General features: G+C 43.7%; 1 protein-coding gene across 4 annotated transcripts in view; it reads right to left on the bottom strand.

Annotated features, from left to right (window-relative positions):
- Positions 1-15546, bottom strand: part of FOXO3 (forkhead box O3) — a 126738-nt gene that overhangs the window by 16600 nt on the left and 94592 nt on the right. For 3 of the 4 annotated variants that reach the window (XM_045391691.3, XM_074036810.1, XM_065543202.1), the window contains one exon: positions 3051-4485. In XM_045391691.3, the coding sequence (XP_045247626.1) occupies positions 3085-4485 (1401 nt within the window). In that variant the 3' untranslated portion in view covers positions 3051-3084. Of the gene's footprint in view, positions 1-3050; positions 4486-11436; positions 11651-15546 lie in introns of those variants that run through there. The other variant, XM_065543203.1, reaches the window with a different exon arrangement.

Below are 15546 nucleotides of genomic sequence, written 5' to 3'. Positions count from 1 at the left end.
TGTGTGAAACACCCAGCCCTCCAGAGAAACATCTTGCCACAGCTCCTCAGCAAGACTGCCTGTCAACTGAGCAGACCGCTCCATCAACACAAGAAGGCTCAGACGCAGCATCACGTGACCTTCTGCGAGCAAGCCAGAAAGTCAGTCTGGAGAAACACTAAGAAAAAGTTCAACCAAGAAAGTTATTAGAGAGCAACTCTTGGGAAGCTGGGACAGTTAATTTGAGAAAAGTGGGGTATCAGAGTCTGACCTCAGCCCCATTCTGTGAATTGAGGAGAGTCTTCAATGAAGTGATAGTCACAGTTAAGTTTTAAAGTAAAAAATACACTTCAGGTTGCATGTGCTCCTGGCTGCTGAAATGAACAATGGATTCCAAGGCAAAAATGGAAATTCTAAACCAGAAACTAGATCCCCTCACAGCCCCCACTGCCCTTTGGACGGTTCTTTAAATGCTCTGTGGTCATGCTGAGCTAGTCTACTTTCAGGAAAATTTGGTGACTTTTCATTTTTAGCTGAAGAAGTATCTTCTCAAAACAACCTCCCCCAAAATATTCTGAGGCAAAGATGACACTAAGGCTCCATTAGGATATAATAATGAAATGCATTATCCTCAATGCAATAATTTATTATTATCATCAAAATCATAGTTCACCAGATAACCTTAAAAAATCTAAGTATTTAAATCTCCCTTAATTTTTTGTACAATCCTTTAGAATTACACACATACGAGAAAGATCTGCTGTTCAACCAACAGGGAAACCAACACTTGAAAAATTAGACAAAAACTGATGCCTTTTCTTCTGAACACATTTTTCCAATGAACTAGAAAGTGGTCTCCTTACAATCACACTCAAATTAAAATGTAGTCGTGTCTTTAAAAGCCTATTTTTAAAGGAAGACAAACCATTTATTCTTTTAAAAGCCAAATATCTACATTTCTAAAGACAAATCTTCCATATTCTTCTCCTTAAAGGAAGACAAACTAGTCTTCTAAAGGCCAGATATCTACATTTCTAAAGTCAAATCTCCACCAGCCCAAGTTCTGGTATGGTACTGAACTGGCCGGCATGGAAGTACTGTCACCCTACTTAGCTTCCATTACAGTCTTTTCACCATCTCAAGGGGTATTAAATGACTGAAATCAGATATCTGAGTTCCATTAGGGGTCTCTTATGCCTGAGAAAGTTGAGAGGCTTTAGCATCACAACACTCTTAACATTCCCCATTCTGCAACTACCCATGAGCTGGAGTGAGCTCACCACAGGAGACCCTTGTAAGTCCTTCATCACAGTGGCGGAGGGTTAAACGAGGCTCAAGTTTTTACGGCTTTGAATTCCCTTGCTTTTTACACCACTTAAAGAAGGCTGTAAGTAGCTTGCTGAGACTGAAACAAAACAAAGCAAAAGGGCTGGGGCACAGAACAGAACCCGTTCACATCCGGGTGGCCAGTGGTGCAAACCTGTTGTAGAAGATCCCAGTGTTCATCTTACTTCTTGAAGAGGAGAGTTTTTAGGGAAAGCTTGTCTATTATCTGCTACTTTGACTCCAGTTCAGAGCACTCCCCGTCCCCCATTTTTTTTAACCAGTTAGACAGAATAAGGAAGAACTACTATGGGGGTTCAAGTCATTTAAGAAATGAATCTAGCTCTGTAACCTTGGGCAAACTATTTAACCTCTCTGGGCTACCTGCTTGCCCATTTGTCAGTATACCTAGTTGCATGGTACATATTTCACCCCACTGCAGTTTTCAAAGCACTTTCACATGCTTTAGTGCATTTGATTCTTGTAATAACCCTGTGAAGTAATGGGGGCTATTATCCTCATTTTATAAAACTGGAATTTGAGACTCAAGAGGCCTAAGACACACCCACAGTGGTAGCAAGAAAGTGGTAGAAGTGGGCCTGAACCTCAATTCCTGATTTCAATCAAATGCTTTTCTTACCACATCACACTGCCTGATCTTTGTGGTTCCAAGAACATTAAAATGCCACAATTGAAAAATATCTCCATTGCCATTCACAACCTGTGTCACTCTATGTTTGGAAACTGCTGACATCATTTATAGTTTGGGGAACAAGCAAAAGAACACGAATAAGTACTCCCTCACACAAACACTTGTGCTTTCAACTTAATTTCTTGGCTTTTTTCCAAGAGATAGGTTCTTGTTCTTACCGCCCAGGATGGAGTGCAGTGGCACGATCATGGCTCACTGCAGCCTCAAACTCCTGGGCTCAAGGGATTCTCCTGAGAAGCAGGGGCTACAAGTGTGTGCCACCATGCCCAGCTAATTTTTTAAGTTTTCTGTAGACATGGAGTCTTGTTATGTTGCCCATGTTGGTCTCTATGACTCCTGGCCTCAAGCAATTCCTGCTTCAGTCTCCCATAGTTTTGGGATTATAGGCATGAGATACTGTGCCTGGCCTCTTACTTTTTTAAAGGCTTAGCTCTTGAGTGCTAGCTAATAAAGATGCTTAGTACTTAGATAAAGATTAACAGATTTTGCTTGTTAGAAATATTCATATATGAAAGAGTCCAGAATACATATTCTGCAGGTAAATTAGAAGCACCTGCCAATCATTACAAGCAACCAAAGATGAAGAACCTGTAACACTGAAGATTGACAAAAGCAGTGATAGACCAGAGAGTCCTTCTAGGAAAGCCCTTTGGCTGGGGTCCTTGACCCTGAAGTATGACCATCCCTCTCCTTCTCTTCTATTCTCATCCGTCCATCAAGTAGGGCAACCTGTGTCACAGGCCAGTGAGGACAACTGGATGCAAAAAAGAATGTGATCTCTGAATGTGTATGTGTTCTCTTCACTAGCAGTAAATTTCTGAACTATCAGCAAACTGTGGGGAAGGGCACCTGACAGCCCTATCTGGTTTGCAGGTAAAACCCTGAGATGGAACTGGCTGGGAGCCATATTATGTGCACCACTGCTCCACGGTTCTCAATGTGGAATGAAGTTCAAAGTAAAGAGAAGACAGGCTCCCCCAGAGATCCCCCCTGATCCCCATATTGTTATTTTTACGCCATAGCATTGGGCACTGACCTGCTTTGCCCACTTCCCCTTCCTCAGTGATCCTTCAGCCTGGCACCCAGCTCTGAGATGAGGCCTGCTTAGCACCAGTGAAGTTCCCCACGTTCAAACCAACAACATTCTGTGTGGAGATGAGGGAATCAAAGTTAAAATCCAACCCATCAGCATCCATGAGTTCGCTACGGATAATGGACTCCATGTCACATTCCAAGCTCCCATTGAACATGTCCAGGTCCAAGTCGCTGGGGAACTTCTCATGGCCCATGACGGGCAGGTTTGCACTAGTTGAGTACAAGGAGGAGCCTGAGAGAGAGTCCGAGAGGGTTTGCATAGACTGGCTGACAGGAGACTGCTGCTGGTGTTTGGCTGACCCAAGGCTGCTGGACTCACTCAAGCCCATGTTGCTGACAGAATTCGACAAGGCACGGCTGCCACCAAGAGCGCCCTGGGTTTGGTGCTGGTGGTGGAGCAAGTTCTGATTGACCAAACTTCCCTGGTTAGGCTGGGCAGCAAAGGACATCATTGGGTCATTGCGAAGCATCACGTTCCGGCGGGAATTCTGGGCAGACACAGCGGTGCTGGCCTGAGACATCAAGGGGTCCGACTGTGTCATCATGACATCGCTGTGGCTAAGTGAGTCCGAAGTGAGCAGGTCCTGGAGTGTCTGGTTACCATAGTGTGACATGGAAGAGAAGGTAGCTGGCTTGTTCTCTTGGATGGTCTGCATGGGAGACTGGCGTAGGGAGTTCAGAGATGAAGGTCCAAACACCGTGCTGTTGAAGGAGCTGGTTGGGGAGCCCAGGCCCGAGCCCTTGGTGGTGTATGGGAAGCTAGAGCTCCGCTGCATAAGTCCCCCAGTGGGTGATGGCTGGGATGGCGGGAGCGTGATGTTATCCAGCAGGTCGTCCATGAGGTTCTCAGTCAGCCCATCATTCAGATTCATGGTGCCCGCCATATCAGTGAGCCTTGGCAGTTCCACCGTGCATGGCTTGTTCACTGAAGGTGACAGGCTGGCTGAGCTGCTGTAGAGCATGGGCGAGAGAGGTGCATCGTCGTCCTGGACTTCATCCAACTCTGTGCTTGCCATGATGGGCGACAGGCGGCCACTGACTGTGCTGGCGTTAGAATTGGTGCGTGAACGGAAGTCCGTCCACGCATCCAGCTCATCACTGCTGCGTGACGTGGGGCTGCCAGGCCACTTGGAGAGCTGGGAGGGACTGTCGTCAGCTGATTCAGGGGCTGTCTGCAGGGCTGCCTTCTTCTTGGCTGCGCGGCCACGGCTCTTGGTATACTTGTTGCTGTTGTCCATGGAGACAGCCCGCCGCCGGGGGGCTTTTCCGCTCTTCCCCCCATCCGGGTTGATGATCCACCAAGAGCTCTTGCCAGTTCCTTCATTCTGGACCCGCATGAATCGACTATGCAGCGACAGGTTGTGCCGGATGGAGTTCTGCAGGGAGAAGAGAAAACAGAGTATGAACCAGAATGGTCCAAAACAGAGCACCCAGATGATATAGTAACCCAAACTCCTCGTTTACTTTTTATTTTTTTGAGACAAGGTCTCACTCTGCTGCCCATGCTGGAATGCAGCGGTGCAGCCTCAACCTCCTGGGCTGAAGCGATCCCGAAGCACCTGTAACGAGGACGATAGGCGCACGCCACCACGCCTGGTTAATTTTTATATTTTTTGTTCAGATGGGGTTTTCCGTGTTACCCAGGCTGGTCTCAAACTCCTGGACGCAAGAGACCCTCCCACTTCGGCCTCCCAAAGTGCTAGGATTATAGGCATGAACCACCGTGCTGGCCAACTCCTCATTTTTTAAAGCTGCCTCAATTTCAAAGGTTAAAAAAAATCCAACCTAATTCAAAAAGACAAGTATCTGCACGACCCTCTTTGGGAATAAAATGACATGTTAAATGGCAGTTTTCACATCTAGGGGGCAGGGAGATGATTTCACGTCCAAGAGATGCTGGGAATAGATAAGCTCACTGATAGTAGTTTTCCCCAAATTCCTAGGTTTACTGGCCTTTCTGTAATTATACTGCCCATACTGAAGTTCACACTTGGAATTTACTACCACACTCCTCTGTCCCCTGCACTTTCCAACAAACTTCCCCTCCTCTCTAAGTGTAATTAATCACTTGGTTGGAGGGCTGCTTTATCTTCTCATGGTCCCCTCCTCCACTAGTATAGAGGCACAACATCTACCTTTTCTTAATTTCTCTGAATTAAGAACTGATGAGAATTTTTACCAGACCTTTCTATGACTCCATCTCATCCTGCCAGATTTCACACCTTAGCATGTAACTCTTGCAGACACAAGAAGTGTAGAGCAGGATTTGCCAGGTTGATTAGAGAAGTAGGCAAGTCTCCCATTCAGAAGAATTCAAATACTATATAGATACTTGCCTGTCAAGTTAGTGTGGGCTGAGCATAGTAACTTCCTTAGAAAGAGTACAGTATGAAAAGGAGGGAAAAGAACAACTTTAGAGTGGAGAAACTGACACACACTATTTCAGTCAGGTGATCAGGGTCAATATCTACAAGGAAAAGATGAGCTGATAATGTGTACCCTTGATATGACATGATGAGAATGGCACCTTCTGTGGTCTGCCTTCCAAAGCCCATAACCTCAGTCTAAGCATGAGAAAGACATCAGACAAATTTCAATTAAGGGACATTTACAAAATACCTATTCAGTACTTCTCAAAATGGTCACAGCCAAGAAGAGCCTAAGGAGCCTAAGGAGATATGATGGCTAAAGGTAATATGGTATGCTGGATGGAATCCTGGAACAAAAAAAGAACATTAGGTAAAAATGAAAGCAATCTGAAGAAAGAATGAACTTAATAATAATATATCCATATTGATTCATCAGTTGTGACAAATGTCACACACTATAAGATGTTAACCACAGAGGTAACTTGATATTGGGTGTATGGAAACTCTCTACTATCTGTGCAACTTTTCTATAAATTTAAAAGTATCCTAAAATAAAATATTTAATTAAAGAGTACTGCAAAATATCCTCAAAACTCTAGTGACTGCACCCATCTTGCAAGAATTCTCCTCCTGGCTTGGCAGATACACCCAGTTGACAGTGATGACCCAGATTCAGTCCTATCTTTGCCACTGACCAACCATGTGACCCTGAACAAATCTAATCTGTCTGCAACATTCAGTTCCCCACCTTCATTATGGCTATAATCATATCCAAACCATCTCTGACAGGGATGACGTAAGGATGATACATGATAATATACTTCAGAAGCCAGTCATGCTGTGAAGTCAGGGTGTTCTTACTGCTATTATAAAACACAGAGTCCATGGTGGAGGGAGTTCATGGCCTGCAGCAGGCTCATTCTAATCTGTAAAATGCCTCATGTGCAGTAAAAGGGAGGAGCTGATGAATCTGTATGTGCCACATCCAGAACAGTATCTGCAGGCCAGATGAGTTTTTATTTGCAAGTTAAAGATAAAATATATTGCCTGATGCAACTGTCCATATATTAAATATGGACAATCCTAAAAGTTATATATACATATTTGTTTAAATTGGCAATCACCAACTATATTTATGTAGAAGATACAAATACATGGTTCTGCCAGAATGTTCCTCCCTCAACCCACCCGAGACAGAGTCTTGCTCTGTCGCCCGGGCTGGAGTGCAATGGCTTGATCTCGGCCCACTGCAACCTCCGTCTCTGGGGTTCAAGCAATTCTCCCGCCTCAGCCTCCCAAGTAGCTGGGATTACAGGTGCGTGCCACCACACCCGGCTAATATTTGTATTTCTGTATTTTTTTTTTTTTGAGATGGAGTCTCGCTCTGTTGCCCAGGCTGGAGTGCAGTGGCGCGATCTCAGCTCACTGCAAGCTCCGCCTCCCGGGTTCATGCCATTCTCCTGCCTCAGCCTCCCAGAGTAGCTGGGACTACAGGCGCACACGGCCATGCCCGGCTAATTTTTTGTATTTTTGTTTCACCATGTTGGCCAGGATGAGTCTCGATCTCCTGACCTTATAACCCGCCTGCCTTGGCCTTCCAAAGTGCTGGGATTACAGGCATGAGCCATCACGCCCGGCCTAATTTTTGTATTTTAACTGGAGACAGCGTTTCACTATGTTGGCCAGGCTGGTCTCAAACTCCCGACCTCAAGTGATCCGCCTGCCTCAGCCTCCCCAAGTGCTGGGATTGATTACAGGCATGAGCCACCGTGCCCAGCCCAGAATGTTTTAAAAACACAGAATGTCAGCAGGATTTTACCGTAAGTAAATAACCCAAAATACTGTTTCACATGTAGGAAGGGCCTGTAGTTCAGGATAGGCAATAAGCATTAGCAATCATGGGTCATAAGTTGGCATTTCTACAACTGCATTTGAGAGAAGAACATAAGCAACATGCTGAGTATCTGATGAAGCAAATGTTGCCCAGGAGACTATATATCCTGATTCCTTTTACTTTTATGGTTTTTAAAAAGTATAATGGCATTTCTACTAACGGTCCAGATACTACACTTCTTTAAAAAGTAAAACAATTTCTCTGTGCAATAGGTATGAAGCATGCTCTCAACATGCACTCTGCAGGGTTCAGAACGCAGGCAAGTACAGGCGGATCTACAATTCAGGTGACTAGATACATTAAATAAAAACAAACTCAAGCTTCGAAGTGAAAAAAACAGGGAGGTCCTGAGGCTATATGGAAATGTGGACTCCTACCCTAAGTACTCCCACTCTGTCCAGCCCCCTCTGCGTTAGATTCTGGAAGGAGATCACACCAAATACACAGTATTAATTAGAATGACCAATCAAGTATTCAGCTATCCCCCCTTTAAAAAGCATTTAGGGAACAACATTTTAAAATGTACTTTAGCTTCACCAATTCCAACCCAACTGAGAAAAAGTGTGAAACATTTTACAGAACTGCAAAATGCCCCACATTTATTTTCTGATGGCCACCTATCACTACAATTCTAACCTCCAACAATGTATGCGTATAGTTTTATAAAATTAAAAGCTACACAGGGTTAAAGTCTGGACACAGATATTAAGCTTCTATAAGGGCATGTGGTAAAAAGGGACTGGAACACCCACATCCAGGGCCATAACCACAGGGTGTTGGGGTGGGCAAGGACCATGGAGACTGCCCACCCACCCAAGTCCCTAATTGCAAGGATGAAGAAATGAGAGCCTGCCAGATTACAGCACTGTCAGTTACTGAGCCAGAGTGTTTTAGATTCATTGTCTCTAATTCTCATAATAAACCTGCAAGAATTAGTACATCAGCGCCCTAATTTTAAATACGAAGACTCAGGCTGAGAGATATTAAATAACTTAATGCAAGGTCCCACAGCTAGTGTTCACGAGAGGCAAAACTGACACTGGGTTTCCTAAACTCCAATCCACTGCTTTTTCTACAACCCTTCATAGAGGCCTCTTACCAAATTATGCAGAAGTCACCATTTAATCTATTTGGGTTAACAGTTAAAGAGATTATCTAAAGAATCATTTAACATTTAAGAAAGAGGAGGAATATAAAGCACAATCTTATTATTTTGTTTATGAAATAGTTATGGGTATTTATTTGGTGGGTCCTTCCTTAAAAAAAAAAATTTTTTTAAGATTTTTAAAAACAAAGTCTGAGCCAGGCACAGTGCCTGATGCCTGTAATTCCAGCACCTTGGGACACTGAGGCAGACAGCTCGCTTGAGCTCAGGAGTTCAAGATCAGCCTGGGCAACATGGCAAAACCCTGTCTCTACAAAAGATACAAAAATTAGCTAGGTGTGGTGGCATGTACCTGTAGTCACAGCTACTGGTGAGGCTGAGGTGGGAGGATCACTTGTGCCTGGCAGCCTGAGGCTGCAGTGAGCTGTGAATGCACCACTGCACTCCAGCCTGGGCCACAGAGCAAGCCCCTTCAAAAAAAAAAAAAAAAAAAAAAAACACCCAAAAAACAAACAAGAAAAGTCTTTCAGAAGAGGAAACCTCAAACTATGAGCTTACTCTATAGGACTTACTTGTCTTTCTTTAGTAAAGTGGCCATGATAGCATTCATTCTAAAGAAGACAGTGGTTACCATAGAAACCAATGTTGGCCAGGCGTGGTGGCTCACACCTGTAATCCTAGCACTTCGAGAGGCCAAGTGGGGGTGGATCACCTGAGGGCAGGAGTTTGAGACCAGACTGGCCAACGTGGCTAAACCCTATCTCTACTAAAAATACAAAAATTAGCCAGGCGTGGTGGTGCGTGGCTGTAATTCCAGCTACCTGGGAGGCTGAAGCAGGGGAACTGCTTGAACCTGGGAGGCGGAGGTTGGAGAGAGCTGAGATCGCACCACTGCACTCCAGCCTGGGTGACAGAGTGAGACTCTGTCTCAAAAAACACACACAAAAAAACACAACCCAACCCCCCGCCAATACCAATATTAACTACTCTTAGATTCTGAAACAAAGCCCAACTTATTAAATAGATGATTAGCTTCAATGGCCAATCTTTGCTTGACTCTCAGTTTAGAGGTTTCTTAGTCGCAGAATGCATTCCCTGGAGCCTATTACCTACAGAAAGTTCAGACAGGTTTTTCCAGTTACATTACTAAGTCAACACAAACAAAAACTGTGCCACCATCAGTCTCATAGTCCCCAATCTCAGCAGCCTTCGATTCATACAGGGTGGCCAGTCTTCCATCGACAAAATCCACAATCTGAAAGTACGGCGTTGACAAAGGCCAACAAATATGGCTCATCTGTCCATTTCTAGTTCAAATGCCCGGTCACCCCTCAAAGTCAGATGTCAGAAATGCATTCTACTGTTTTCCTCACAGGTCATGATTCCAATTATAGTTATCCTTTGTTATACACAGGGGACTGGTTCCAGGACCATCTGCATATAACTAAACCTGTGCATACTCTATAGTCAGCCCCGCAGAAGAGACTCACTTATAAGACACAACTCCCCCAGGCCCTCATATGGGTTTCACATGCCGGGAATGCTGTGTTTGGTTGAAAAAGAGCTCTGTGTAAGTGGACCTGTGCAATTCGAACCTGCATTGTTCAAGGCTCAACTGTACTAACTTCTCTATTTAAATGTTGGTAAAGCAGGAAAGGTAAATAAATAGATACCAGATAAAATACCAGAACTCCAATGTTTCCCCACTTCTTCCCTGAAATCAAAAATTAATGGTGATGCGATTTCTGTAAGATTTCAAATGTCCCTCCTGCCACCTCAATCCCAGGAAAACTATCATTACAAATGTTCTATGGTTTTTCACTAATTCATATTATCACCTTACCAAATAGTCTAAATTTCTATGATTTCACATTACTTTTGGGATTGGGAGCCGAAGATAAAAAAGGAGTGGTCTGACAGAACGAGAATGATTTTTCTAATCACTTCTAAATATACATTTTGCTATACCCTTTGAGGCAGGCCAATGGTAACTTGCTGAAGAACTAGGGATGTGCCTTCCTTAAGGCTAAGATAGTAAGGTACATAATAACCAAGACACCTACTGCTAGAGCTCAGGCCACTGTCACAGTTACTCACTAAAGAGGCTAAGAAGCTACTGTGACCCCAAAACCCAAAATCATGTGATTTAAATCCAGTACTTTGAGATCAAGATTTTGATAAAATTACAAGAAAGAAACATCTCTAGGAAAAGACTTCAGCTTCAGGGACAAAAGTACCAGCTTGCCCCCAACGTGGGCCTAAAGGTTTAAAGAGCCCTTGAAACAACTCTATCACAACATGTCTAAAGAGAGTGCAGTGGTAAGAATACTCTTCATTTCATTTGTATGTCCATCTTCTCTTTTACTAAACGATTTACACTGAAGGAAGCCCTGCACTGGGGCAGAAACCCATTAGGTGTAATCAGTTACAGAACTGGCAGTCAGTGGCATAACCCTTCCAGGAGGCAGGTGCGGTAGGTGTGTGAAGGAGGCAGCATGATGGAATTCACATTTCACAGTCCTGCTGCCTAGAGATTCCTTTGTTTGGTCCACCTTGAAGAAATCAGCATAAAGATGACTGCGCCTAGCAGAATCTGGCAATTATTTTTCTTGTTATAATGAAGACCATTTTCTAATGCAAGATACAATTACTGCTAATACTGAAGTATCCATGATCTCTAATACATGCTAACTGGTGGCGAAGACACATGGACCCCGAACAGATTAGATTAGGTGTCAGAGAGAAGCTTCCTGAAATGAAAAGTATTCCACCAATAATTTATAAAGGGGATAATTCCCACAGGCAGGATAAAAACATTCTTTGACTATCTCTTGGATCTTTGGGAAGATTAAATAAAGCTCTGCATGCAAACTACTCAGCTAAGTGCCAAGTACAAAAGCAGCTCCCAACAACTGTTAGATCCCACACGGAAGCAGTGACATCATAAATGTTAACTTACTGTTTTCCGAGCATCATATACTTTAAGCCAAAAGGTTCCAGGGCAGCCCCTTCCAGGAAAGGATTTCGAACTTTTAAAAAGTATTTCAGAGGTGCCGTGCCAGTCAGAAGTAACTGGTAATTTCTTAAATGTTGTACCCTACGTCCGCTTCAGCCCTTCCAAACCATGTTTACCTTGTGGAGACTGTCCCCTCACCCAGACACCAGCTGCATGTGCTTCCCCTGGAACACAGGGACGTTTTTGTCTGGAAGCAACATGTGGTATCAATTTATCTTTCTCAGCAATGGCAACAAGAAATCTGCTCACTTTAAAAATAAAAAGTGAGTTGTGTAATTTAACTCTTAAAAGCCCCTGCTTTTTTTTTTTTTTTTAAAGACAGCCCCCTCTCCTCTCTCTTTTTTTTGAGGTGAGGTGGGGTGGGAGGAAGACCGTCCAGAGCAGCAAAATGAGTTATGGTCATCTCCAAAGCCAGGCCCACTACCTCCCCCCAGGCCGACTGCAGGCGTCTCCTGGTCCTTACAAGGAATTTCAGGGGAAAGCACTGGAAAGGACTGTCTTTCAATTCAGTGCTCACCCACTTTGTGTACAGGACCAGCATTTCAAATGGGTCTCACTGCTTGACTTGTGGGCACTGACAATTCAGAATGAGGCTGCCAAATGCCTGAATTCTAACACATGCATCTGCTGAACCACAGATGACAAAGGCTTTGTGAACAGCCCAATGGAACCACGAGTCACAGGAAGACCCATAGGTCTGTGTGCCACAGGAGAGCACTACAAACAGAGAGCTTCAGGAGCAGGCCCGGGTGGGCGCCTTCAGTGTATAACGACAGGCTCTTTCAAGGAAGAGGCCCTCAACTTCCCTTCAGTAGCACTTCTTCACCCTGCCTATTAGAATCACCTGGGGAGACTTTAAACACATCCCAGTCTCAGAGGTTTTGATTCAATAGATGGGGTAAGGTCTGGATATAGGTACATTTTTAAAGCTCCCTAGATTATTCTAATGTGCAATTAGGGCCAAGAACCATTGGCCTTTCCCCCTTATATTTCCATTGACTGAGGATCTGATTCCAATCTAATGATTCCCAGTCTCCTTAGATCTGGTAACACAGCACAGTAATGTCCTTTAAGTTCAAGTTTCCACCATTGAGAAGATAAGGATGAGAGCTGGGATGAGAGATTAAAGCTGTGATTTTATGTGCAGAATAAGAGCTACAGCAATTTTATTTTATTTTATTTTAGGTAACTGAGGTCCAGATCTGCTTTTCTTTTGAAAATCATGAGGTGAGGGGAAAGGTCCTTGACCTTACCCTGCTTTGGGGACAGCCATCTCATTCTGCTCTGTGATGCTTCTCCACCCAGCATGCATAGGCATGGAGAGAAAGAAGGCATGTGGACTTTCACAAAACTAGGAATTGATGTAGCTGAAGAAGGAAGGAATGGAACACTAACTGATCCTTGTAATTTTCTTAGATATTGCTAGAATCTAGTTTTAAGCTGCCTACTCCCTTCTGCTAGATTTTTATCTACTTTGGGACTAAGATGTTGTTCAAAAGCAGGTACAGAAGGTATGACAGCATAAAAATGTATCTGAAATCAAATAGAGTTATTTATAATACCAGCTATAATGGCCAAAACCAAATCTTTCAGACTGAGAAGAAAACATAAACTTTCATATAAAAGATTGCACAAACAACCTGATATGTATATCTAGCTCCACTCTACTCTTGCCTAAAACTTAAAAGTTTAAACCATTAAGGAACTTTAAAAAAAAAAAAAAAGATGATGCTCTAAAGTAAACATTGTTGGGAACTTGGCTGAATAATTAAATTTCCAGTTAGAAACAAGATTTCCCGTTAAACTGCTGACGATAGCCCTCTACCCACAGAGATGGCCTTTGGAAACTAACATTTAAGTTTTCAAGTAGCAAGCAAGTGACAGGTTCTGGTCCCTCATAAGAAAGAATAAAATAATCAACTGGTGATCAGAATAATGAATCAATTTTCTATCCAAACAAATGAGACATACGAGGCTTTCCCAAGGGGAGGAAGGGCTGGGTACACAATTTATCCTGCCCCCAACTGAAAAAGAAATCCTAGATAGGAAGAAAGTTCTCTTAAATAGCATGAAAGATGACTACCACTATACCCCGCACACAGTTCTGCTGGGTTTTCTAGGGTGGATTTTATTTTCATATTAATTATTTATTTTTTTTTCTTTTTAGTAATCTTCTTTTCAAGCTCTTCCACAGCTGTTTCTGCTCTTGGAGGGCAAGAGGGAACATTCCATTCCTCACAGCCAAACCTGCACTTCCGGCACACAGAGAACCCTGGCAGTCTTGCAACCTCTGCCCACACCCACTCCCTGCAGCATCCTGCCCCTCCCCACAAACTCTCCTATTTCCAGCCCCAGGTCCCTCTCCCCATAGACTGAGAAGCAGCACCTAAAGGCGTGCAGTCAGCGAGATGACAGTCCCAGAAAGTAGGTTAAAGCTGCAGCATTTGGATGCCCCTGTTCTCTTTCTCCAAGCTTTTCCTGTGATGTTATTGAATCTGTTTCCCCTTCCCACAAGGTGCTCAGCAAACACATGCTACTGTAATTCTCTTTGAAAACCATGCTCAAATTAGCCACACAAAATGGTTGCCCCAAAGAGTTAACAGCCATGAAGTTACAAAAGCCATGAAGTGGAGCAGAAATACTTTGATTATTAATGTTCACTTAGCTTAAACAAAATAAGGCCGCACCTTTTTCCAGTTTGTAAACTTACTGTGTGTGGACATTGAATAAAAAGGGCATAGGAAACATGCATCCAGAACTCAGGAGCACATCCAGGAGTTTAGCATCACTTTCATGACATATGACAAGCAATCAGGGCAGGAAGCTCAGTAAAAATGCAATACTTGGGGAACATGGAGAGGGCCAGGAAACCCTCCTTCTATGAAACAGGCAGCCCCAACTTCACAGTCGCAGACCCTGAGGACCAAAGAGGCACAGGGCTACACCTGAATCCAATCAGCTCCTAAGTGTCAACAGAGCAGAGACAGACTCACATCACCTGGCCTTGAGGTGTAAACCACCACCCAGAAAGAGAACGTTAGTACCAATGTCTAGATCAGCACACTAACAGCAAAGATAAAATGCAGGGTGCGGTCTGGCTCTTTAAACCAGAGACCATGTCTTATTATAGCTTTAGCACCCAGCAGAGGGCCTGGTACATAGCAGGGGCTCAAAAGATAGTATTTGTTTAACCACTGAATTAATGGGAAGGGGGCAGGAGCCACAAAATAGACCTGAATTCTACTTTAACATGAGATGTGATAAAACATGAGACCAAAGAATGTCCTACACGAGTGAAGATGGAAGTAAGCTTCCATTGTAAATAAAGTGTGAAGTAGCATCTAGGTTGTTCTCAGGTTGAAAAGTCTCATCATAGGTATTAACTTCAATTATACAGCCCAATTTCCAAAAACCTGAAAATATATACCAACAAGTAGGCTTTAAGGTCTCTAGAATAAGAGATGGAAAGAAGGGCAAACTGATAGGGTGTGTGCTGCTCGGTGGAGCAAGGCCTTAGCAGGCATTTCAGGTCCATCCACGGTGAAGAGCCGGCTCTCCACCTGTCATGGGATGCCATGGAGCCCCCATTACTTGGTAATTCAGTTGGCTCAGAGTCCCAGGCCACTCAAAACCACAGATAACACATTCTGGTTCTAAAGTCTCCTCTACACAAGCACCTAGGTAACAAGAGAAACCCCAAATCAAGTCTACTTCACCTACAGTCTGAAGGAAATTCATGTATGTGGTGCCTACTAGGGCCAATGCTCTGTGCTTGACAAATCTGATCTTATTTTCACAACAAGCCTGTCAGGTATAAACTGAGGTGCAGAAAGGTTAAGCAATTTGTCTAGTGGTTGGTGGTGCTAGAAATCAAGCCGGAGGCTAACTTCAAAAGTGAAGCGCTCACCACTGCACTGTGTATTTCCTTCTGAAGTCACCAAACTGACCAAGGAGGGAGGCACCATTAACAAGTGACCAAGGAATAAGAAGTTTTAAAGACTGCAAAATCTGTGTGATTCAATTAAATGTTCAGCATGTGGTCCCTAGGTTTAT

The sequence above is a fragment of the Macaca fascicularis genome, chromosome 4 (genome assembly GCF_037993035.2).
Source record: "Macaca fascicularis isolate 582-1 chromosome 4, T2T-MFA8v1.1".
Lineage (NCBI taxonomy): Eukaryota > Metazoa > Chordata > Mammalia > Primates > Cercopithecidae > Macaca > Macaca fascicularis.
Note: the sequence above shows the minus strand (reverse complement) of the source record. Positions and strands in the feature narration are given on the sequence as shown.